At 40.1% G+C, this 24888-nt stretch overlaps 1 protein-coding gene across 1 annotated transcript in view; it reads left to right on the forward strand.

Annotated features, from left to right (window-relative positions):
• Positions 1–24888, forward strand: part of LOC137654634 (transmembrane protein 208) — a 73201-nt gene that overhangs the window by 38726 nt on the left and 9587 nt on the right. Inside the window, exon 4 of the mRNA XM_068388439.1 lies at positions 7496–7580. Coding sequence (XP_068244540.1) covers positions 7496–7580 — 85 coding nt within the window. The remainder of the gene's footprint in view (positions 1–7495; positions 7581–24888) is intronic.

Here is a 24888-nt window from a genome sequence, read left to right on the forward strand (position 1 = left end):
GATCATGTGCAAGAAGCTCACGATCATGGGCGAGACGCTCACGATCACCGGCGAGACGCTCACGATCACCGGCGAGACGCTCACGATCACCGGCGTGATGCTCACGATCACGGGCGAGACGCTCACGATCACCGGCGTGATGCTCACGATCACGGGCGAGACGCTCACTATCACGGGTGAGACGCTCACTATCACGGGTGAGACGCTCACTATCACGGGTGAGACGCTCACGATCACGGGCGAGACACACGATCGCGAGGCAGATGCTCTTCCTTACAAGGACGTCGATCACCAGCTCATCTATCGTCAATTGTTAACTTGCTGATCTCCAACCCGTCTATCGCCGATTGGCAATTCGATTCCCACTTCGCCAATCATCAGATCTCTGATCACCAGCTCGGCGATCTCCGATCACTAGCTCTCCAATTCCCAACTGTCAGCTCTCTGATTGCCAATTGTCACCCGCCAACCGCTAATCGTCACTTTGCCGATTGCTAATATAGCTAATCGTTAGCTGAGCGCCGATTCTAGTTCAGCCATTGTCAGATAGATCACTGATCACCATATCGCCGATCCTTCAACACCCAAACGCCGATCGCTAGCTCGTCAGTTGCTGATTGTTAGCTTGCTGATTGCCGATTCCCGATCAACGATTCCCAAGATAGGGATAAGTTTTAGATAGTACAACTAGCTTAGCATACATATACCCGAATGAAGAGAGGGGTTCTCCCAAAGTATTTTTTTCTCCATTCTTAAGTGTCTAGAACTCTGGAAGTAGTGGGGAATGCCAAATGTGGGCTTGTTTGCAATATGTCGTTATATTGGTAAAATTATAGTTTAACACGGGACAATATTACTAATAGAAAAAACAACTTTCCCTACAGTAAATACAGTTATGTACTTTCAATGAATTTGACCTTTATTTCCACCACAAATAAACTATTCTCCCATTATTTCCCCCCCCCCCCTTCCTTATGGACACAGATGGGAACTGGGGCCTTGGGTGAGGGAAAACAGGAAAAACATGATTATTTACGACTGAAAATGAGATGAAATTCATTGCAAACACACTATAAAATAGTGTGTCTCGTAATGACAATTTTCCTAAATTAAAATATGAATTTCAAGATTCATCAAAAGGCCGCAAAACCTAATACACACCCCACCTAACCTAACCTAGTAGTTCCCAGGTTATAGATTGACTGGGGGGGCCAAGTCCCCGGACCCTCCTTTCCAGGCCATAGACCTAGTCGGGCATGTCCCCCGATCCCCCTTCCCAGGTCGCAAACCCTAAAAGTAATTAACAAATAATGCCCCATCTTATTTTGTTTGTTTATATGCACTAACATTGTAATTACAACGGGGTTCTAAAAGTGAATTACAAATAATAGCTTACCTTACACGTGGATACATGCGAACAGTAGGATGTAAAGAAAAAAAAACTTGAAATAACTCGGGAGCATAAAATGCCAATATCTTGTGTTATTTTTCGTGGATTTTTATGCATCCCACAGAAAAAATGTTTAGAGAAGAAAAGGTTAGTTTTACCATTGTTTATTGATTCCCCAGTAAATTTTCCCCACCCAGTACCCTCAGTTCCCAAAGGGTGGCCCCCATTACTATAGGGTATATTTGTTCCTACACCGATACAAAGCCTCATTCTTTACTATAGGAGATATTCTAGCGCAAGCTGGAAAATATGCAGAAAAACCTTAACAAGGTCATTAACGACCGGGCAGGTACAGTAGTTATCCATCTGTTAGAGGTGGGGGACCGCTGGTCGGTAGCTACTGTTTACCTTCAATCGAATTCTAGCCATTGCAGTGGTAACACTGCTGCTCCTGCTTTTGTTTGACTGGCAGACTAGCCTTTCTTTTTTGTGTTTTTGATTAATTCTTTTTCTTTTTCTTTGTTAGATGTGATGTCCTATATTATGAGGAAGTGTCCCGGGGTACCCTCGAAATCCTGTGGCCCCTTTATGTTGCCGCTGGAGGTGGATCCTCATTCCCTATGCCCTGGGTGCAGAGGTCGTAGGTGTTCCGAAGGCTCCCCCTGCCAAGTATGTATAGAGTGGTCGCCTACCTCCAGGTTCGCCGTCGAAAGGTAAGGAGTCTCGGGCCTCTTCTTCGGCCTCTCGTTCTCTCCCTTCAGGATCTTCCTTGCCTCCCTCCTCCGGGGGAAAGTCAAGGAAGAGTGGCACCCTTGATTTAACTCATTCCTCTTGGTCAGGTGGATCCCGTTGCCTCCCCTTGTGGGGCAATGTTTTCTGCCACCGGGAATGGCCCCGTTACCACTTCCATTCCAGATCATGTACGAACTGTATGGCCTTCCCTTAGACTTCCTGGTTCTCCTTCAGAGGAAGTTTGGAGCCATTTCCTTGCAGGCAAGGTTGTGCCTCAGGTCCTTTCTGTTTTGGACCCCTCGGGAGTTCCGGACCTCGCCTACCTCCCTTCAACTCAGTCGGCGCCCGCTGAAGTTTCAGTGGATGTAGTAACTTCAGCTCCGGCGGCGCCTACTTCTCACACCGTTTGTGCTTCTACAATATTACAGCGTCACAAGCGCAAACATCGCAGTACCTCCTCCTCATCCTTCCTGCCCTCTTCGGAGGCTTGGAGGGAGAGAGAGATGAGGAAAAGGAGACCTCAATCTCCTTCGCCTAGACGTTATCGCCGGAGAGACAGGCGATATAGAAAGAGACATCATCGTTCTCGCTCTTCCTCGCCTTCTGTCTCTTCACGAGATATCTCGCCTCGAGACTATAAGCGCTCTCGGTGCAAACCTAAAAGGAGCGCTTCCTCTCGTCATCATTCTGCCTTGCTGTTGTCTTCCTCTCGCGAGGAATCATGTAAGCGCTCTAAGTGCTTAAAAAAAAAAAAAAAAAGTGCTACGTTACGTTCTCTCTGTTCTTCGTAAGAGAGCTCTTCAAAGCGTAATAAGCACTTCCCTAAGAGAAGTGCTTCCCACGATTTTTCATCTAATTGCACCAGGAGCGCGGCCAAGGGCAAAGCGCGTCCTGACCTAGAATCCTCTCCTTCACATATTAGTTTGAGGGTCTCCGATCGCTCTAGGAAAGTCCGAAAGAGTGCTTCTCCTCGCTCTCGCTCCTTATCATCAGAGAGAGATCGCTCTCGCCCTTCGACTTCTCGATCTCGCAAGTCTCTGGTCATATACTCGCGGAGTCAATCTCCTCGCCCTCTTTTTTTCAGACAGGACAACCTTCCTGGTTCCCTTGATCCCTAATGAGTTAGGGATTATGAGCCTCTCGAAAACCTCAGAAGAGGACGCAGGGGTTCAACCCTTCTTCTCTTCGGTTGAGAGCAGAAGGAAAAGGCCAAATCGCCGATCAATTCGGCCTCTTCCACCTCGTCCTTCAGATCTTTCAAAGAGAGGAATCTCTACAAATTCTGCTAGGTCAGCGCCGATAATTCGGTCGCCTTCTCCTAGACCATCTACATCCACGCAAGGTCAGGCACTTGCAGCGCCATTATCCAGCGCTCAGCATTCCCCTGCAACAACGGTAACATGGTCTCCTACTTCACCGTTACCTCCAGACACTCCGACTTCTATCGTTCTCCAGTTCCAAATCATCAGGCACCGCTCCAGGACGCCCTTCAACATTCCTGCGACATCCTGGACGCATACGCCTTTCCACCCTTTTGCCTGCTGAGAAGGGTGATCAACAAACTCGGTACCTCCGGGAACTGCAATCTAACCCTAATAGCTCTCTCATGGCCAATCAGAGAAGGGTACGCAGACCTTCTTTCCCTTCTGGTTCAGGTTCCAAGGTTTCTACCTCTGGAACCCCTAATGCTGACACAGCCACACAGTGGTGTCCCCCACGGGAGAATACCCTTGCTGAAGCTTCACGCCTGGAGGCTGTCCAGTCACTCCTCAGACACAGAGGCTTCTCAGAGAGAGTGGCTGAGCACATGTCCAGGCACCTGCGCCAATCTTCCACAAACCTCTACCAAACAAGATGGAGTGTGTTTGCAGCTTGGTGTAGAGGGTGAGGCGTGTCTCCACTCGATCCCTCTCTTCCTTTAGTGGCGGACTTCCTGTTGTACCTCAGGGAGGAAAAGCTTCTTTCAGTCTCGGTGATTAAGGGCTATCGCTCAGCCTTGAGCCTTATCTGTAGACTGAGAGGGGTTGACCCTCCGCCTCGGAAGATATCGTCTTGTTGAATCGAGGTTTTGAGCGATCTTGCCCCTCAGTTGAGATTAGACCACCACCTTGGGACGTGTCTTTGGTCTTACGTTCCTTGAAGGGTCCGCCGTATGAGCCTTTAAATTGGGCCTCAGACTACTTTCTGACCCTTAAGACCATCTTCCTGGTACCTCTGGCCTCGGCCAAAAGGGTCAGTGAGCTACATGGTCTGTCTTACGATGTCACCCATTCTAGGGGATAGAGGGAAGTCTCTCTCAACTTGGCACCAGGCTTTATGGCTAAGGCTCAGAATCCTTCATCTGCCGATGAGAGGTTTCGAGAATTTCAGTTTTCAGCCCCAATAAGGTAACACAGGATACAGACCAGTTGTTACTGTGCCCAGTCAGGGCGCTAAGGAAATACCTGAAGCGCACCAGACCTTTCAGACCACGTCTCCATCATCTTTTCCTTAGTACCAACAAGGTAAAGAAGAGAATCTCTCGCAACACCATCTCTTTCTGGCTCAAGAAAGTTATTGTGAGGGCTATTCACAGAGACCCAGAGGCAGCACAACCCAAAGCCCATCAAGCTAAGGGAGTGGCTGCCTCACTGGCAATTAAGAGAAATTTCTCAGTCTCCCAAGTCTTAAGAGGTGGGGTCTGGAAACGGCAATCTACATTCACTGCTCACTATTTGAGTGACGTGACACATAGGTCTCTTGACACCTTTTCTATAGGGCCTATTGTGGCAGGTCAACAGGTGCTGTAGCTACCGGACGCCCTTTCAGGGGACAGTAGCCATTGGTTGAGGATCCTGTGTTACACTAGGTTTCAAGAAGGACATCCATCTATCTTCTTTGTTTCCTTCTCCCTCCCATCTGAGGATCCTAGTTTGTAGCCAGTTTCAGCTGGACTTGCTAATGGAAATAATGTACGAAACTCATCTGATTCCTCTCACAGGATATAAATTATATTCGTTGTCACGAGGTTTCCCCTTTTCAAGATCGGGTGAATCCAAAGTATGAAGTGGTGCGAGTCAAATGTTCCTGACCCACTTCATCCTGAAACATTTGTTTCCATGAAGCTACAAACTTTCAGTTGTGCTAAGATTATGGGGATCTACAAAGAACAAAGATTTACGGGAGATTTTTTCTTCAAGAGAGTCTAGAACGAGGACTATCTTCCCTATGAATAGGGATCTCCTTGGCCACCCTAGCCTCAGGATTAAGTCTCCTATAGTAAAGAATGAGGGTTTGTATTGGTGTAGGAACAAATGACAAACTTATAATAGAGTTTGTATTTTTCCTACATACAAACCCGAATTCTTTACACAAATCTTCCCTCCATCACCGCTCTTTAGAATAGTCCTAGCTAGAATCCGATTGAAGGTAAACAGTAGCTACCGACCAGCGGTCCCCCACCTCTAACAGGTGGATAACTACCTAACTTGTTAAGGTTTTTCTGCCGTGTTTTCCAGCTTGCGCTAGAATATTTCCTATAGTAAAGAATTCGGGTTTGCATGTTAGGAAAAATACAAACTCTGTTATAAGTTTGTCATTTTATTAACTATTTATTTGTGACAGAAAAGAGGTCCTTTTTTTTTTTTTTTTTTTTATAAAACTCCATTTCTTTATTAGTAAAGCTTTTTCTGTGTTGTTCTATAAGGATAGCGTTATAACAAGATAGGAGCCTTCTGCCATCCAATACCAGATCCCGGTACATGGGCATTGGATGCAGTATTGATAGCTTGAAAGCTTATAAATACTTGTTACCTTTCCTCCCAACGCCCATACAGCTGATCCAAACTGTAAATATGCTCAGTAAATCTCTGAATGAAAGGATATCACACCTAGCCCCTCCTGGCCTCTTTAGAACTTGTTTTGTATCCACCACAAATGTCAGCAATACCAAATACCAAAGTGTTAAGACTCGAACAGGATTGATCCAAACCCTGACATCTCGTGTACAGCATCCAGTGTCCCACATGCTTCGTTTAGCTCCAAGGAGACTTTTCACTGCGTTTGGAAGGATGGGTGTTCTCAAGGTACTTAAGGCTATTGATTTTGACTTCAGAATGAAAGTCAAAGGACAAACCTTTATAGCTCCAGTGACAAACGTTTATGTTTGGTGAATCAGTATGGGTATTGCTGTTACCAAGAATAACTTTGATATCTTTTTTTAACTTCTTTTTTACCTTGTTTGTATGAGAAGAAATTGTCAATTTCAGCTATTATGGGAAAAGCAATTGTCAAGTTCTCCTATCAAAGGAGATATTGGTCTTTGTTTCTGTTTGAAACATATTGAATTTTTTTATATCTACTGATAATGTTGTAGCACAGGTATTTAAAGCCTTCATAATTAAAAAGCCTCCTCCAGGTAATGATGATGTAAGAAAATTAGCAGTCAAAATTCTTTTTCTGGTGGCATTAGCTTATGGCTTAGTTAATGGGAAAGCAATTGTAAGTTAAATCTTCTCTATTGACTAGAGGCCCAAAAATTATGTTACAGTAAAGATGCTACTATGGAATGGTACCTTCCCATCTTGGGTGTTGTAGTTGACAGGGAATTGGAATTAAGGTTTTCATGACCTACTAGATCTGTAAAGGTATATTTCGTATAACTCCTGATTATGAAAGGCACAGTACTAAATCAGTTTTGTGGGCTATCTTTTATTAATAGACTATTGTCCAAAACTTAAATGTCGTTAATAAAGATGCTCATAGTTCAAGAGAGACATACTGATTCGAGATGTGATGCACAAAAAAATTAATATTTATTAGAATTACAGGTATCACTTAAGACTACTGAATAAATTAAAAAGAAAGTCAGTCTCTCTCTCTCTCTCTCTCTCTCTCTCTCTCTCTCTCTCTCTCTCTCTCTCTCTCTCTCTCTCTCTCTCTCTCTCTCTCTCTCTCTCTCTCATATTTGATACATATCTGATAAAGAAAATTAGTTAAATTTGGGATATGTTACAAAGAAAATTTATACCTGAATTTAGTAAATGTAATTGAGATGTAGATGCTTCAGATGCTGTGTTTTTCAGTTTTTTTCCATGCCAGGGTCCCTTATCTTTATTCCCACCTGATGTTCCTGAGATGATACAGATAGTTGATTAAAGGCTTATATCAAGTACTGTAGGACCATTACACTACAATACTCAACAAAGAATCTTATGATAAAGTAAGCAGATATTTAGCAAACTAATATTATCTGTAATGGCAAAAGACATATCCATTACTGGGGATGCACTATGAACTTTGATTCACAAATTTGTTAAATGTGTTTTAGCACAGCTCTAAATATTTCACTTTTCGAATAATTTTATTTTTCTCCATTTTTACTTTCACTTACAGACATGTGAAGGATCTCATAATCCTGACATCTGCAGTTGCCATATTTTCTACATACTCTACATATTTTTGGCTGATGTGGTTATTGGTAAGTTAGTCTTAATTTTGTTTTATTTGTTTTTCCTGTGTAGATACTGTATTTAGAATTTTATTAGTTCTGTTGCTTGCTGCTTTACTGCACAATGCATGAAATAAGTATGTAGATGTTAGCTGTAATATGTAAAATTTTCATGTCTCTTATATCCTAGTAGTTATTATAATTAGAAAGTATGTTATGCATACAGTATAGTATTAACTATGGTATTGTATCTGTTAATAGAATGTTGTTTCTGGAAACTGTTTATTAATGGGTATAAAGGTAATTTGGACAAGATACTAGCTACGGAGGGGAAGAAGGGATTCTGGATTTATTAAGAGCAAATCATGCCTAAAGACCTGGAGGAGAGTCTAATAGTACCTATATTTAAGCTGAAAGGTAATGTCAGAATGTGGTAACTACAAGGGAATTAAACTAAAAGAGCATGGTTTGAAAATTTTTGAGAGGGTCTTAGATGAGAGATTGAGAGATATTGTAAAGATTGGGAAACAGCACTATGGATTCATGAGGGGAAGAGGGACTGTGGATGCCATCTTTATAGTAAGGTAACTAGAGAGAAACCAGAAGCTCTTAAGTGCTTTTGTAGATCTAGAGAAGGCTTATGATAGAATACCAAGAGAAGGGATGTTTTGGTGCTTGATGAAGATGAAAGTCCAAGAGAAGTTGGGTAGAATGGTAGAGATGATGTACTAAAGAACAAGGACAAAAGTGATAACAGCTACTGTATTGGGAAAACGGAAACCTTTGAAGTTAGTGTTGGCTTACTCCAGGGGTCAGCAATAAGCCCATTTTTATTTGTGGTGGTCATGGATGTGTTAAGTGAAGAGATCAGAAATGAAGAATTGTGGGAGTTGCTATATGGAGATGAGTTGGTGATTACTGCTGATAGTAGAAAGTTGGCTTGAGAATAAATGCGTAAGATAGGGGCAGAATAACCATAATGTACATGAAAATAGAGGTTCGGTGATGAAACAGGTGGAACAATTTATATACTTAGGATCTACTATAAGGCAGGAGGGAGGATGTGAGGCTTAAGTTGAAAATACGATGAAAGCAGCTGCAGGGAAGCAGAGGGAGGTAGCAGGAGTGGAATGTAATAAGAAAATGTCAATCATGCTTAAAGTAAAGATCTAGTAATGAAACGAGTGTTAATGCAGGGTTCGGAAACGTGAGCTTTTAAGAAGAAGAGAGGAAGCATATCTTTAAAGAACAGAGATGAGAATACTGAGGTACATTATGGAAATATCACTGATTGAAAGGTAAAAAAATGATGAAATAAGAAAATGGCAGGCATAGTAAAGATTACAGAGGTAGTAAGAGTACCACAACGGAAGGCGTGGGCATGTATTGAGGTTGGATGGTGGGGAGGGAGTGAGGAGGGCTTGGAAGGAATGTCTTAGGGTGAGAAGATTGAGGGGAAGGCAGAGAATTAGATGGCAAGGGAACCTGAAGGATAATATGGAAAGAAGAAGTCTGGTGGAAGAGGATTCCTTTGATAGAAGGCATTAGAGAGGCCGCGTCAAGCAACTGACCTGTAATTGTACTGGTAACGGTGGGAAAACAGATGATGATAAGGATGATTTATTAGTAACTCTTGAGAAACCATAAACTCAGTTAGGTGTGTATCTTCAGTTTGAAATGACTATATATTACTTCCTTAAATTTGTCTTAAAATCATGAATACAGTATGTTCCTTTGAAATGTATGATGTAACCAGTCCTGATTTTAACACATGAAAGGTTTGAATTACTACCTACAAGTTAACTTGAATTTTTTGGTTATTAGGTGCCCTTTAGACTTGTGATTCTTATGGACTTTTCTAGCTTACAAATAGTAGCAAAGGGCAGTTAGTTCATCTCTTGTAATTGTATTACTTTTAATCCGAATTTGTCAGAGTTTTCCTTTTTATCTGTTAAATTGAGGTACTGGCAGTTTGTGAACTACTTATAAATTTTACTGCTTGATAGAAAATTAATGTAACTAGTGAATGGGATGCCTTTCCACCCGTAAAACTAAAACTACTGCAAATGATCTTATCAGGGAAACTTATGGTTATGATACCAACTTTGCATCTAGTGTTGTGTCCTATCTCAATAGACTGGTGATCTCAAGCATTAAAGGTATTGTATCATGTTTAGTGGGTATTGTATTTGGAGTAATCAGGAAATTAGGAAATTATTTCCCTTGATTAAAACTTCTATGGCATGAAAGTCCTCTAATGACTGGAGTTCAATATAATTTGGGAAATTAAGATACTGTGCAATTTTTATTATTAAACATTGTTGGTTTGTAAAATAAAATGGTTTCACAAGAAATCCATTATTTACAAGTAGCTCACATTCTTGGTCTACACTAATCCTAGACATTTCAGTCTAAATGGGAAAGAACATCATACTGTATTTTGTTGTTAGGCAGCAAAATGCATGTGGCTTACAGGTTTTGAGATCCAGGCAGCCAAAAGCTTCTATATGCCAAGCTTGTTGATAGGAAGTTTATCCTTTTAGACCTTATAGATTGATTCTTTTGCCCTATTAAGGTTTTTTTTGCTAGTCATGCAAGCAAATATTTCTTTCAAGACTCATCATTTGTTTTCACTTGTGCATGCTAGTACAGATACTACATGTTAAGACAATTTTATTGACATTTAGGCAGTGTTACTATTGTTGGGTGAGTGGTTTTTCCCTGCTGTCTCACTACCATCATGCATGGTACAAAGAAAAAAAATAGTATAACAACAGCTTTTTCTGGTTAAAATCTTTTTGTTTTGTATAGGCAGTGTAATATTTTTTTGTTGTGCATTTAGTATATTCTAGATAATGGTGAGTGATATGTTAGTTACTCTCAAGGGTTAATTTTGTACACTCCTTACTGGCATTGATTCTATGTATAAAGTAAGTCCTTGATTTAGTAAACTGAGTCAGCCAAGAAATTGTACAGTATATCCTTTATTTAGTCAACTGATTTAGCCAAGGATTTGTTCTCTAAATTTTTACTCCTAAATCATTGAAACACTTGAATAACCTTTTTCATATATTTCTCTACTTTTGGGACATTTGCTAAGGTAACAACTCTATTACTTGGTTGTTTCCACCCCCAATCATGCTTTGTTTGGGGATCAAACATATCTACAATACTGTATTGGCTTGTCAATCAATCAACTAGTTGCTTAAGACTCCACTTGATTTCGTGCAAAGGAAATTCATATATATGTAGTTTATTCTTTTATGTGATTATTTTTTATCTAAGTATTACCAAGTTTATATTTATTAATGAATACATTTACCTTTGAAAGGATGGATTCTTTTATTTGTAGGCTTTACCTTGGCAAATCCTGTGCATTTTTGGACCCTTTTTGTATTACCTAAATATCAAGGTAAAAACAAAAACATATTAGTGGAGAATTAGTGTACAAATGAAGCAATGTATTTCCCATGTCATAAAGTGCTACAAGTGCTAAGAAATTTTTGGAAAAAAAGAAATTGAGGATTTTACAACCTATCATAGATGCAATTCCTAGTCGGCGATTCTACAGTGTGATTTCTTGGCTGGCACAGAAAATTTTCGTATTTGGGGTGTATAATGAAATGTGATAGGTAAATATTGATTAGTTGTACACCTGTTAACCCAGTTTTATTACATTTTCATATAAAAAACCACTAAACCAGTTGTAGTTGCTACCATTGTAACAATGTTTTCAAGTGTTTGTTTACTTGAAAGCAGTGTTGTTAAATGCTTCTGATCAAATTTTGGTAGAGAAGTAAAATTCCAGTGATATTTCCCAAATTCATCATATAGAAATTTTTATACAAAATCAATTATTGGTCAAATAAAGAATTCTTTAGAAATTTCACAAGTTGGAATATATTTTTCTGTTGCTTGTGTGACTCTAGGTCTTGTTAGTTTACAGCTAACTTGGTAACACTGCACTCAATTTTCAGTGAGATGTTTTTTCAAGTTTATGTTCAGCAACAATTATCTCTATAATTTTGGAATCCATGCAATGAATTCATTAACAAAAAACTGATTTATTACAAAATATCAACAAAATATGAGATAATAGATAAATACAGCATAAGCAATTACTTGGATACCATCAGTTGGCATGGTTGCATGTATATGGCATTGGCGAGTCATCAGCTGACTGACCACCAAAAAAAACCATTATCTTATAATGTTCATTTATTAAAGAAAGTGCATTCAAATTAATTTATTTATTACATATCAATGGTAATTATAGGCTTATATTGTATGTCTGGAGAGTGTCAGTATTTGTATGTTATTACTGGGGTGTTTGAGGGTTGTCAAACTCCCATATACAACTTCATCTTATTTGTAGGTAGTAGGTTGGCTGGAGCACCAGCCACCTGTTGAGAAACTACCACTAGATAGTTATGGGGTCCTTTGACTGGCCAGACAGTACTACATTAGATCCTTCTCTCTGGTTACGGTTCATTGTTCCTTTGCCTACACATACACTGAATAGTCTGGCCTATTCCTTACATATTCTCCTCTGTTCTCCTGCACCTGACAACATTGGAATGACTAAACAATTCTTTTTTACTCAAGGGGTTAACTTATCATCTCCTACGCCTATTAACTCAAAGGGCCTCGGTTAGATTTCGCCAGTAGTCTCTATCTTGAGCTTTTAATTCAATACTTCTCTATTCATAATCTCCTACTTCGCACTTCATAATCCTCAGCCATGTAGGTCTGGGTCTTCCAGCTCTTCTAGTGCCTTGTGGAGCCAAGCTGAACGTTTGAAGTGCCTTGTGGAGCTCAGCTGAACGTTAACTATTTTACTGTAATTGTTCAGTGGCCACTTTCCTCTTGGTAAAGGTAATAGAGATTCTTTAGCTATGGCAAGCATATCTTCTAGGAGAAGGACACTTGGGTACCCTCCCAGATGCTGAAGCCTTGATGAGGATGGGGGCATACGGATTAGCAGCTGGGCTCTAATGAACAGTGGGAACTACTTTCCCACTGGACCTCGGTGCCCAACTGTTGATCCAACTAAATCAGTCAGCACTTTCTTTTTTCCTTTTGGTTATTTCTTTTTTTTCTCCCATCTCTTTCTTTTGGGCTTGAACTTGTTGACGAATTTGGCTTGTTTGATTATGCTTTGGTTGCTTCTCTGGATTTGGCAGTGTGGGATGGACGGCATTTCATCTCAACCTGTGCCAATTTAGACGCCATCACCCTCTGGCAGACCCCATTGGGCGCAGACCAAGTCTGTTAAGAGTCGGGCTCCAGTGATCCGGTTTTAAGTCACCCATATTTGTGGGTAATGGGTGACGCCAGGCATTGGAGTCGCCGGTGGGAGGGGCTAACCACCCCCACTGACCAGTGTACGCCCACCTTAATAGAGGACTGGTCCCTGCTGAAGCCTTTTCTGGTGTTTGGTCACATGGGATAGGAGGACTGACATCCTCCGATAAGAGGTGGATAACCCGGTTTGCTCTTACCAAAAAAAACCCACCCCTCTGTTGACGACCTGGAAAATACAAACATGGACCTCGGTACAGACAGCTCCAACTCAGGTTCTAATATTGTAATGTTGGAAACTTATATGCGTTATGTAAAAAATGATAAGAAAATACTAGAGAAGAGGACGAGAGAGAGTGAGAAATGATGACAGTACTGAAAAATATAGAAAAGTAGAAGTATTACCTGATCGCTATAAAGTAGTGAATTATGAAAAATTTTTCATCTTAGAATTTGAAAACGTAAGAAATGAGCGTGTAAATGTTTTAAAGCTAACTGGGAAATAGTCACTTTATGTGGAGGGCAGCCAAAAATTCTAACCCAGGGAAATGGAAGTCTCTTGATAGAGACACTATCCTCATTACAAGGTGAAAGGTTAAAAACACTTACAACATTGGATGGTCACAGTGTAAAATGCATTTCGCACCCTACTTTCAACCAGAGTAGAGGTGTGATATGTGCTCCAGAATTGCTGGATATAGAGGAAAAAGAAATTGAGGATGAACTGAAAAGTCAAGGAGTAGTAAAAGTAGTCAGAATGAGAAAGAGAGTTGGAGAACAACGTATTCCTCTTGCTACTTTGATTATAACATTTGATCAATGTAGATTACCAAATGTTATTAAGGCTGCTTGGCTTTTTTCAATGGATCTGAAGAAAAACTTGCCAAAGCACAGAGTCGAAATTTATATTCCCACTTCTAATATAAAGAAACATATGAAAGTAATTAAAGAGGTTGAAAGTCCCATCGAAAATTTATATCCAGAAATTGTAGAAAAATCTAAACAGATACTTAAAGATCTGAAAGGTATTCAAAAACCATCTACTCCCATTCTAAACAATAGTAAAAACCTCTCTCAGGCCGTGTCCTTGCCTGATCTGATGGAGGTTTCACTTGAAACCAATTTACCTGGTGAACCTGTAGTGGGGAAGGTGCAAAAACCTGACAGATCGCAACCTTTTAATAAAAAAAGAGAGAGACCTCCATTTCTCTCAGCTCCTACCATAAGAAACATTAAAGTCACTACTTCAAATGAATATGATGTCTTGTCTGCTTATGTTTCTGATCAACTGGAAGGTGAATTGAACAAATCAGAAATTCAAGTAGAGGTCCACCATCCTCCTTAACAATTAGATCAAAAGGACACAAAGAAAAAGACGAACACATAACCCTCTATATCAAGATCCTCTCTAGAGATAACACGGGGTTAATATTGTTATATCAAACATTGCCAATGGGAAGACTTCATCATAGGTGTCTTCCAAAAAATAAACCATAGTTTTTCTTCCATTCTGCAATGGAATTGCCAGGGTTTAAGGGCGAAATATGAACAACTTAAGCTCCTCATACGTGAGTACTCCCCTATAACTGTATGTCTACAAGAAAGCAAGCTCTATGCTAATACTCCTTGTCCTCGAGAGTATGTTAGCTATAGGACACCATATGATCAACGAGCAGGGAGCCATGGGGGAAGTCTTATATACGTTCGTCGAGATTTTCCCCAAATATCTTGTACAGATTGATATAGGGAGTAAATACACAAGCTGTTGTCTTTACTTGCCTCCAAATGATAACATCTCATATGATAATATAGTAAAGGTGATTAAACAACTCTCACAACCTTTTCTCTTACTAGATTTTAATAGTAGACATCCTTTATGGGGTGATGTTTTGGCAAACGCAAGGGGTAATATTATATCATCAATTTTGGAGAATAAAGATGTAGGACTTCTTAATACAGGAGAGCCTACACACATTCATGTTCAGATAGGTACCTTGTCCTGCATTGACCAATCAGTTGCAAGCTCCAACTGTTTTCTAGATTTTAATTGCCGAACATTAGATGATTGGCATACTAGTGATCATGCACCAGTTATTATAAACACCAACAATGGTCCACCTTTACAGAGATCGCCTCGATGGAATCTTGATAAGTCACCTGGGATAGATTTCGGGAGCTAAGTGAAATTGAAGGAAATGCAGAACAGTTTGAAAGTGTTGAAGATGTCATAGACTTACTTAATGGAACTCTTCACACAGCAGGAGTCAATTACATTCCCAAAACAACAGGGATATTCAGACGACGACCAGTCCCCTGGTGGTCATCAGAACTAACTGCCCTGCACTGAGCCACAAGAAAGTCTTTAACTCGATTGCGCATGCGCTGTACTGAGGCGAATTTAGTCATATACAAGAAATGTAGAGCAGAGTTCTGTTGTACCCTGAAAGAAGCTAGGCGCCAGTCTTGGATGTCATTTGTTTCCTCCATTAACAGTAGAACACTATTTATTCAGTCATTTCTTTCACATAGAGTTTTTCAAGTGAGAATTGGGGAAACTCTATCAGAGAGTAAATGCCAGGAAGGAGGAGTTCCTTAGGGTAGTGTGCTAAATGTAACCCTTTTTGCACTAGCAATTAATAGGATATCCTCAGTCATTCCACGGGATGTTCTCGCAACATTATTTGTGGATGATCTCTCCATATCATTTGCTGGAACTAGAATGGCAATGGTTGAGAGAAAAATACAACACTCTATTGACAAAATTATCCAGTGGGCTGATATGAATGGGTTTAGGTTCTCATTAGATAAAACTACAATTGTCCATTTCTGTCGTATCCGGGGAGTACAGTACATCCAGACCCAGATATATACATCAAAGGTCAATGGATCCCATGTGCAATTGAAGCTAAATTTTTAGGGTTGATATTTGATTGTAGGCTTACATGAGTTTCACACTTAGAAGCATTAAAAGTAAAATGTCTTGAGGCTCTGAATCTTTTAAAAGTATTGTCCCATACATCATGGGGGCAGACCGCAATACTATTTTAAAATTATACAAGGCCTGGATTTTATCCAAAATTAGTTATGGATGCAAATTATACTCCTCAGCCACCCCAAGCTGGTTAAAAATATTAGATTCTATACATCATGCAGGTATTAGATTGTCCACAGGAGCGTTTAGAACCTCGCCTATCACAAGTCTCCTGGTTGATGCTGGGGAGTTGCCTCTAGACCTTTACCAAATGTCCTCTATTATTTGGTATTGGTTTAGATTGCAAAGACTCCCTAATTCTTTGCCTTTCAGACTGCAAGCCTTGTAAGGCACTCAACATTCTTTGAGTTGCACCCAAAATCTCCTCAACCTTATGGATTTCGTGTGAAAAAAATTAAACAATCTGGATATAATTAGAATTAAGGTGCTTCCATTCAAGGTATCATCAACCCCTCCATGGAAATTACCAGAGGTATTTTTTTGTAAGTACTTTATTGGAATTAAGAAAAATATGACTGACTTAGAATCAAGGTCTCTTTTTATGGAACATGTTGCAGAACATAGGGGATCGACTTTATATATACTGATGGCTCCAAATCTGATGCTGGCGTTGGATGTGGAGTACATAGTAGTGATTTTAATTGTAGAGGTGCACCTCTACTGTATATACATAGCCTCTGAGGGATGGATATGTTGCTCTTTCTCATTCACTTTCAATGAACTAAAACCAGGGAAATACTGTTAGCTTATGCTATGCTTGTCCCTAGATCAGTTAAAGTAGATAAAGGTGATTTTAAATCTAAGTCTCAGACTAGCAGAGAGTTTTGAGAGGAAACAGGCAGCTGAGCCCTACCCGTCATTTCCTAGTGTCACATCAACCATTGATTTTTGAGAGGTCTTCCACTAAGAGACGGATGTCAACTCCTGCCATGTTATTCAATGTAGAGATATAAATGTTCTCGGTGAGATACACAAAATCAATCCTTTTCTTCCCTAAAGGCTGCTAGTTCAGAGAAGAGGAAACCCTCTCTCCCTTCTCCCTCACATTATGCCCATGAGTCTCGCACTCATTTTGATTGGACCCCTCCTCTGTCTGGGCCTATTGTTTCATTTCGCTCTTCAGGCCTCAGGCGAGAGAGGAAAGATATTTTTGGCAGAGTGATGAATACACGACCTTTCCTGAAACAAAAGCCAAGTACTTTCGTAATAAGTCAGAGTACTGGAGGTCCTGATCTGACTGTGGTCACGATCGAGGACTCTCCTGAGCAAATTACAGAGACAACAGTAGATGTACTCCAGGGCTCCCCCGTTAGAAGTCCTAACATCAGGTCGTGGAGAGGTCTCCCACATTTTGAAAATTAGGAGCCTGGTTAGGTCTTTACATAAGCTTGGCAAACCACTGAGTTCTCAACTATCAGGTAGGAGTTGTACTATTGACAATTTTTCAAGTGCATCAGAGTATGCACTATGAGTTCAACATACCATTGTCAAATCAGGCAAAAGACACTTCAGAATGGTTTAATAAACACTTGACAGATTCAGAAAAAAAAAAATTTATAAGAATTCTGAGGCATACCCAAGCCCTCTTCTGATTGACTCAGACATCGCAAAGTTGACTCTGGGAACCTGGGGTGAGGAATTTCCTCATCTCAATCCTTATATCCAGCTCCTGAGCTGCAGATTATTAAGGGTGCAGCCATGTCAGTATTCTAAGTATGTTCCTGGCTCACCCAATGGTTATGAGTCGTATCACTTTCTGTCATTTCAGGGGACATTAGTGATGCTGAAATTAAAAAGCATTATGAAGAATTAGCATGTTCAGGGGTGAAAACCCTGTACAGTAGTTTGTTCTTTACCAGACAGCTTCCTTTTGGGGTACCTACATCGTTAATAGAAGAAATGCAGTACTTGCCAAATGTACTAAACAAATAACACAGAGGGAAGCTCTTTACCCAAGAAACTCAACATTATAGATCTTCCTACACTTTTTCACATGCAGAAGTAACAGCATTGGTGGAAATATTTTAGAAGAACAGCTAGTCTTCTTTCTTAAAAAGGTCTGCGGCTTGGCATTTTCTAACTCCTCGTCAAACTCGTAGACCATCTCCTTTCAAACAGATAAAATTCGAGCCCGAAAATAATTCCTTCTTTAAAAGACAGGATATAGCAGCTTCCTTTCTTTCCAGAGGATACTGTATATCTAACCGAAGGGGCAGAGGTTTCCATTAGGGAAGGCATGTCCCCCAATTTACCACTGGTGCGTGAATGCCTGCAAGTTTGTTGGACTTGGTGGCAGTTCTTCGTGGGTGGATCCATGGGCAGTTGAAGTAAGTACTTCGCTCGGGGTATTGCATCCCATTCGCACACTATTGCCCTCCACAAACTCTAACTCCGACGATCCTGTCCTTTTATATGAAGGGATCTCAAGAAGATCATGCTAGAGGAAGAGGTGTCTCAAATGCTCAGGAAGAGTGCTATAGAGGAAGCCTTAGACAGGTCTTCAGGTTTCTTAAGTAAAATCTTTCTCGTAGAGAAACTGACGGGAGGCTGGAAACCTGTCATAGACATTTCCTGGTTGAACCAGTTTGTGCTCCACATAAGGTTCAAGAGAGAGACGTCAAGTAATTCAAGTCATCAGAAAGAACTATTTCCTGCTGACCATAGACCTGAGGGGTGCTTACTTCCAAATCCCTGTCTATCCAAGGTCATGGAAGTATTTGTTTCATTTTCAGAAAGAAATTGTACCAATCCAAGGTGTTATACTCTTCCGTGTGGTTTCCTCATGGGCACACACCGTGAGAATAAGACAAGGTACCTGGACAACTAGCTGCTTCTAACAAAGTCAGGATCACAGCTCATTCATCACAGGGACCTCTTACTTTATTTTTGTCAAAAGGTGGGGTGCAGCTATACTAGAAGTCAAGCCTAGTTTCTCAGCGCTGCATACAGTACTTTGGCGTGGATATACAGTAGAATCGGCCCAAGTCAGAGTACATTCATCTTCAGACAGGATCCAGAGGTTGAGATAGGTTGCACTTCTTTTTTTGGTAAAGGATTTCCTTCCAGCTCACCCATAGCAGAAGCTCCTGGGTTATCTATCCTCCCTAGAGAAAATACAGTAGTACCCTTTGGGAGGATGCATCTTTTCTCAGCAGAGGACACTATGGAGCTAATGGTCACAGATAGCAGATCTCCCATCAGCTCTTTTGAAGATCCTCAAGATCTGAAGACAGACCTCTCTTGGTGGCTAAAGGAGAAGAATCTGCTTGCCAGATTATCTCCTACAGGTTCTAACTCCAGAGTATCTTCTTTTTTCAGATGCCTCTCGCCAAGGCTGGGGAGCCGATTTAAGGAAGGACCAGATTTCAAATACTGTACATGGTTACAGGAAGACGACAAGTCCTTCCACATAAATTACTTAGAGTTGAAGGCAACTTACTTATCATTACTTCAGTTTTCCGAGACAATCAAAGGTCTCCTATTAGTGTTAATGAGCGACAACACAACTGTAGTGACATATCAACAAACTGGGATTTTTTATATCAACAAACTGGTGGGCTTTGTATCCCATCTGCTATGCCAGCTAGCAGTGGGAGTACAATATTGGGTCCAAGTAAATGCCTTTTAGCTTTCAGCATAGTTCATTCCAGGGAAGAGGAAGTAGTATCAGGCAATCTGAGCCAACTACAGACAATAGTTAGTTCAGAATGGTCTTTGAATCCTCAAATGGCAATGAGTCTCCTGGCTTTGTAGGGTTCCCCAATTATAAACATATACTGTATGCCACCCTTATGAACAACAAACTCCTTGTTTATTGTTCCCCAGTTCCAGACCAAGCTGCAGTAATGGAGGATGCATTTCATCATGTGGGATGGAATGGATATTTATGCCTTTCCTCCTTTCTACCTGATGGTCAGGTGTTGAATAAAATCAGGTCATCAATAACATAAAAGTGGTACCCAGGTCTTCTATATCTCATAGAAGTTCCATTGGTTTTTGCAGATTGGCCAAATCTTCTAAGTCAGCCTCATGTGAAAAAGTTTCATGAAGCAGCTCACTGCCTATCTTCACGGTTGGTGGTTATCCAGTACCTCTGAAAGAAAGGCTTTTTGAGACCGACTGCAAAACAATTTTCAGGTTACCTCTGAAAAGTCCTCCACAGCAGGTTGTCAGGCAAGATGGTAAAATTTCTGCAGGTGTCGTAGTAGTAGTATTGCTCCACTCAAGGTTACTATTCCACTGATTGTGAAATTTATAGTTTTCCCACAGAAGAAGAGGGTTCTCTATCACTACGGTATAGTAAAAGGCGATTGCTTAGCCTTAAGCCAGGTTTTCAAACTGAAGGGAATTGATCTCTCCTCCTTTTGGGAACTCTCATTATTGATGAAGAGTTTTGAGCAGTCTTGCCCACCTTGGAGTGTGATTAAGGTTCGGAGTTCCCTTAAAATTGCATCTTACGAACCTCTTCACAAAGCTTCAGATCAAGATCTTACTCTCAAGACGGTCTTCCATCTAGCGTTAAAGCCTCTTCAAAGAGAGTGAGCAAGTTACATGGCCTATCGTATCATGTTGTACACTCCAAGGGATTGAAAGATCTGTCATTCTCTTTTGTTCCAGAATTTATTTACAAGACTCAAAATCCATTAATTAACGATAAAAGATTTGACCTCACCATCTCTACGGTCAAGGAGGTAACTGATGATCCAGACTGTCTTTTTACTTTGTCCCATAAGGGAAGTTTGTTGTTACCTTAAAAGAACTGCTCCCTTATATCTGTCCATCTCTAACTTGTTTGTCAACAAAAGTCGAAATGAGGGAATAACTGGAAAAACCACATCCTTTTGGTTACGTGAAGTCATACTTAAAGCTTATAAATCTTTGGGAGAAGTGCCAACTATGGCCCCCCTTATAGCTTATATATGTGGTGTTGCTGCAACCATAGCAATCTGCAAGAACCACTTAGTAGCTCAGGTTCTTTGTGCAGATGTTTGGAAGAGACAAACCACTTTCACTGCACATTACTTCAGAGACTGCACCCACAGATCACTGGATACTTTCTCTTTGATCCCAGTGGTGGCTACACAACAAATAGTCTGAAACTTATGCTTTTGCTGGACAACTAATTCTTTTTCACAATCATCAGTTATTCTCAGTATAAGTGTGTATGAGAACTGAATGAATTATTTCTTTCTTCTTCTCTTCTGAACATCACTTCCTTAGGAGTGTTAGCATAGAATATTACTTATTTTTAAGTTTGAACATATGATTTTTAAAAATTGTTCATATGTTTTCACAAGCTTGCTGGGGCTGAGACTCAGTCACTCACCTTTTATTTATGAGGTTGACATTTCGACCTTGCCTCTCATATGAGCCGGTCAAGATTGTCTATTATTATTTTTTAGGTGAACAATGTAGCAGGCTCCCTATATTCCACTGAGACTTCCTCCCTCCTAAGGAAGACTTTTTCAATGACAAATGATTTGTATTTTTCCTGGCTATACAAACCTGAATCATTTATTTTAAATGTCCCACCTCATCCACCCCTCAAGTCTTGACCATGAGAAAGTAATGCAAGGCCTGCTGACTCAGCTGCTCCTACTCTGCTCAGGTGGGATGCTGGCAACCATATGATGTTACCAGAATCCCACGATTTCCTTAATTCTGGCCGTAGCCAAACAGCTCTGAAGTAAACCCCCTTTTAAATGTCTAGCTACAAAAACTAAAAAATTATTTTTAAAATTTGTAGTTTTATATCATCTAACTGGATCAGTAGTGTCATAATTATTATTATTACTTGCTAAGTTACAACCCTAGTTAGAAAAGCAGGATGCTATAAGCCCAGGGGCCCCAAGAGGGAAAATAGCAACGTGAGGAAATGAAGCCACGAAAAAATATTTTAAGAACAGTAACAATATTAAATAGATAATTCTTATATAAACTATAAAAACTTTAACAAAACAAGAGGAAGAAAAATTAGATAGAATAGTGTGCCCGAGTGTACCCCCAAGCAAGAGAACTCTAACCCAAGACAGTGGAAGACCATGGTACAGAGGCTTTGGCACTACCCAAGACTAGAGAATAATGGTTATATTTAGGAGTGTCCTTCTAGAAGAGCTGCTTACCATAGCTAGAGAGTCTCTTCTACCCTTACCAAGAGGAAAGTAGCCACTGATCAATTACAGTGTAGTACTAAACCCCTTTGGTGAAGAATAATTGTTCGGTAATTTCAGTGTTGTAAGGTGTATGAGTACAGAGGAGAATATGTAAAGAATAGGCCAGACTATTTGGTGTATGTGTAGGCAAAAGGAAAGTGAACTGTAACCAGAGAGAAGGATCCAATGTAGTACTGTTTGGCCAGTCAAAGGACCCCATAACTCTAGTGGTAGTATTTTAATGGGTGGCTAGTGACCTAGCCAACCTACTACCATTAAGTAATTAATTTTTATTTTCTATAATCTCAATAATTTGCACAGTGATTAAATTTTATATATAAAAGTCGATAAAGTAACCTCAGTATAGCAGTAATGTAAATAGGGATGAAATGTAGTACCTCACTCATACCCCATCGATAAAATAGAAGACTATCACTTGGAAGTTGATACTTTATATTGTCAAATGTCATCACAGAATTACTTTTATGCAAATTAAAAGACAAATGAAAGCTTTGCTTAGAGATTTAAAACTTTTTTAATTTTTCTTCAAAACATTGCATGGCCTTTAGGAGTTTTTTTCATCTTTCAAGTTAATGCTTCATCTTTACTATACAGTGTAAACACTGAACACTGCTACACTTAATTGCACATAGATTGCATTAGAGTAGATTAACTCTTTGAGATCTATTGAACTTATTTTTCATATGACATTTCTATTCCATGTGGTATCATTGGATGTATTTTATGTCCAATTATTACCATTTTTATTTTCTTTTTTACTTAAGTGAAAATTTTACAAAGTGGGTAAAATTATATATCAGTGGAAACTTGATTAATAAACATAAAGCTATGCAATAACTAGTGTTATAAGTCTTATCTTCAATAGTTTTTGTGCTAAGGTAAGACTTTGGTAGAATATCCAAAGAGTGCTTGGAGCTTGATTGCCAAATTTTCTCAGTCAACTGGTCTGAATCTTGAGTTTTATAGCTTCAAGCAATTTTTTCCGTAATGAATATCTTCATTGTTTTATACCCTGAGACCTGATGGTTATAATGATGCTGATAGTGGAGTAACTTGTAATGAAAGGAAAAAGCACATAAATACTTTGTTTGCAGTGTGGAAAGTTAGAGCCATTAAATCAATTAATTTTAATCAATGATTTTTTTTCAAAATATTTAGTTTTAAAGTTGTGTACTTCCGGTTTGGGATATCATATTAGCATTTCTAAAGGAGGTTGCGTTAATGTAATGTATTCATATGCCTGTGTTCAATGTGGGGATACAAATATCCCCCCAATTAACCTTTGTACTTCTCTTCTGTTTAGAGTAAGAGATAGTTGCTCATTAACATTTAAGGATGTTCTTTCGTTGAGGCTTGTCACCTCTTAGAATAAAATTGTTCCGTAACTGGAATACAAACCACGCTATTTATTAGGGGTACTACTTTAGGTGGAGCTGAAATGACGAGCCATTAAAATTTAGCGAGGGTTAACTACCCACACCACTAGTTAGCAGAGGGTAGGGGGATTAGCTCTTGCAACCACTCCCATTCACACACCTGGGATTTAGTTCACTTTACTTTTGGCTCGGATGGAGAGCGGTTGTTTCCGCTCTTCCTCCTTGCCTATTATGGACTGCCATTAATTTTTGTCTTTTAACTTACTTTTTCTTATGTATATATATATATATATATATATACAGTGATACCTCGGTACTCGACCATAATCCGTTCGAGATCCGTGTTCGACCTCCGATTTGTTCGAGTACCGAATTTTTTTTCCCCATAAGAAATAATGGTATATATTCTATTCCGTTCCCAAGCACTCGAACAGGCCCAAAATATTAATAAAACGTGTACCTAAACAACAATAATTATCTAAATGTGTATGAAATTGGTCAGAAAATCCTATAAAACAATTTTAAACCATTTACTGTACTAAAATAAAACAATTTTAAACCATTTTCTGTACTGTAGTGAACATACCTTTGAGCAGCGGTTCGATGGCATACAGGGATGGATGTGGAGAGGATGGAAGGGGGAGGTTACTGCTTGGAAGGAGAGTCCCTTTCCATGATGTGGCGGGGTAGTTCTCCTTCAGGAGTTGTTTCTCTCTCCAATGAAAGGGTGGGCAGATCTATTTCAGGGGTTTCTTCTCTTCTTTGTCTCTTCTTTGGAGGAGAAACAGGCTTTGATGTAGCAGCTTTCTTTTCTTTTGTGAAAAACTGGTCTATTGTTAATTGTTTCTTCCTCCTCTGCAGTATTCTTCGAAAATGATACATGACACTATCATTAAACATATGCACTGCCCGGTTTGCTACTGCAATTTCTGGGTGGTATTTTTCAGCAAAAGCCTGCACATCTGCCCACTTGGAACAAATTTCATTGATGAGAGAACTTGGAACATCCTCCCTTACCTCATCCTCTTCTGAAGATTCCTGCTCCACAATCAGATCCTGCTGCTGTTGTTGTTGCAGGTGCAACAATTCCTCCACAGTCAACTCGGTAGAATGGCTTTCTACAAGCTCATCAATATCATCCTTGTCGACCTCAAGCCCCAAACTCCTGCCCATGACAACAATTTCCTCAACGACATCAGTGTCATCAGAAATTACAGGGGTAGCAGTGCTTGGACCCGCCTCTGGTTGGAAACCTTCAAACTCCCTCTCTGTGACACATGATGGCCACAGCTTACGCCAGGCAGAGTTCAATGTCCTATAGGTCACACCTCGCCAAGCTTGGTCAATCATGTTAACAGAGTTGAGGATGCTGAAGTGTTCCTTCCAGAATTCCTTTAGGGTCAACTTCGTGTCACTGGTCACTTCAAAACACTTTCTGAAAAGGGCCTTGGTATAGAGTTTTTTGAAGTTTGAAATGACCTGTTGGTCCATGGGCT

This window comes from Palaemon carinicauda, chromosome 1, assembly GCF_036898095.1.
Source record: "Palaemon carinicauda isolate YSFRI2023 chromosome 1, ASM3689809v2, whole genome shotgun sequence".
Taxonomy (NCBI): Eukaryota; Metazoa; Arthropoda; class Malacostraca; order Decapoda; family Palaemonidae; genus Palaemon; species Palaemon carinicauda.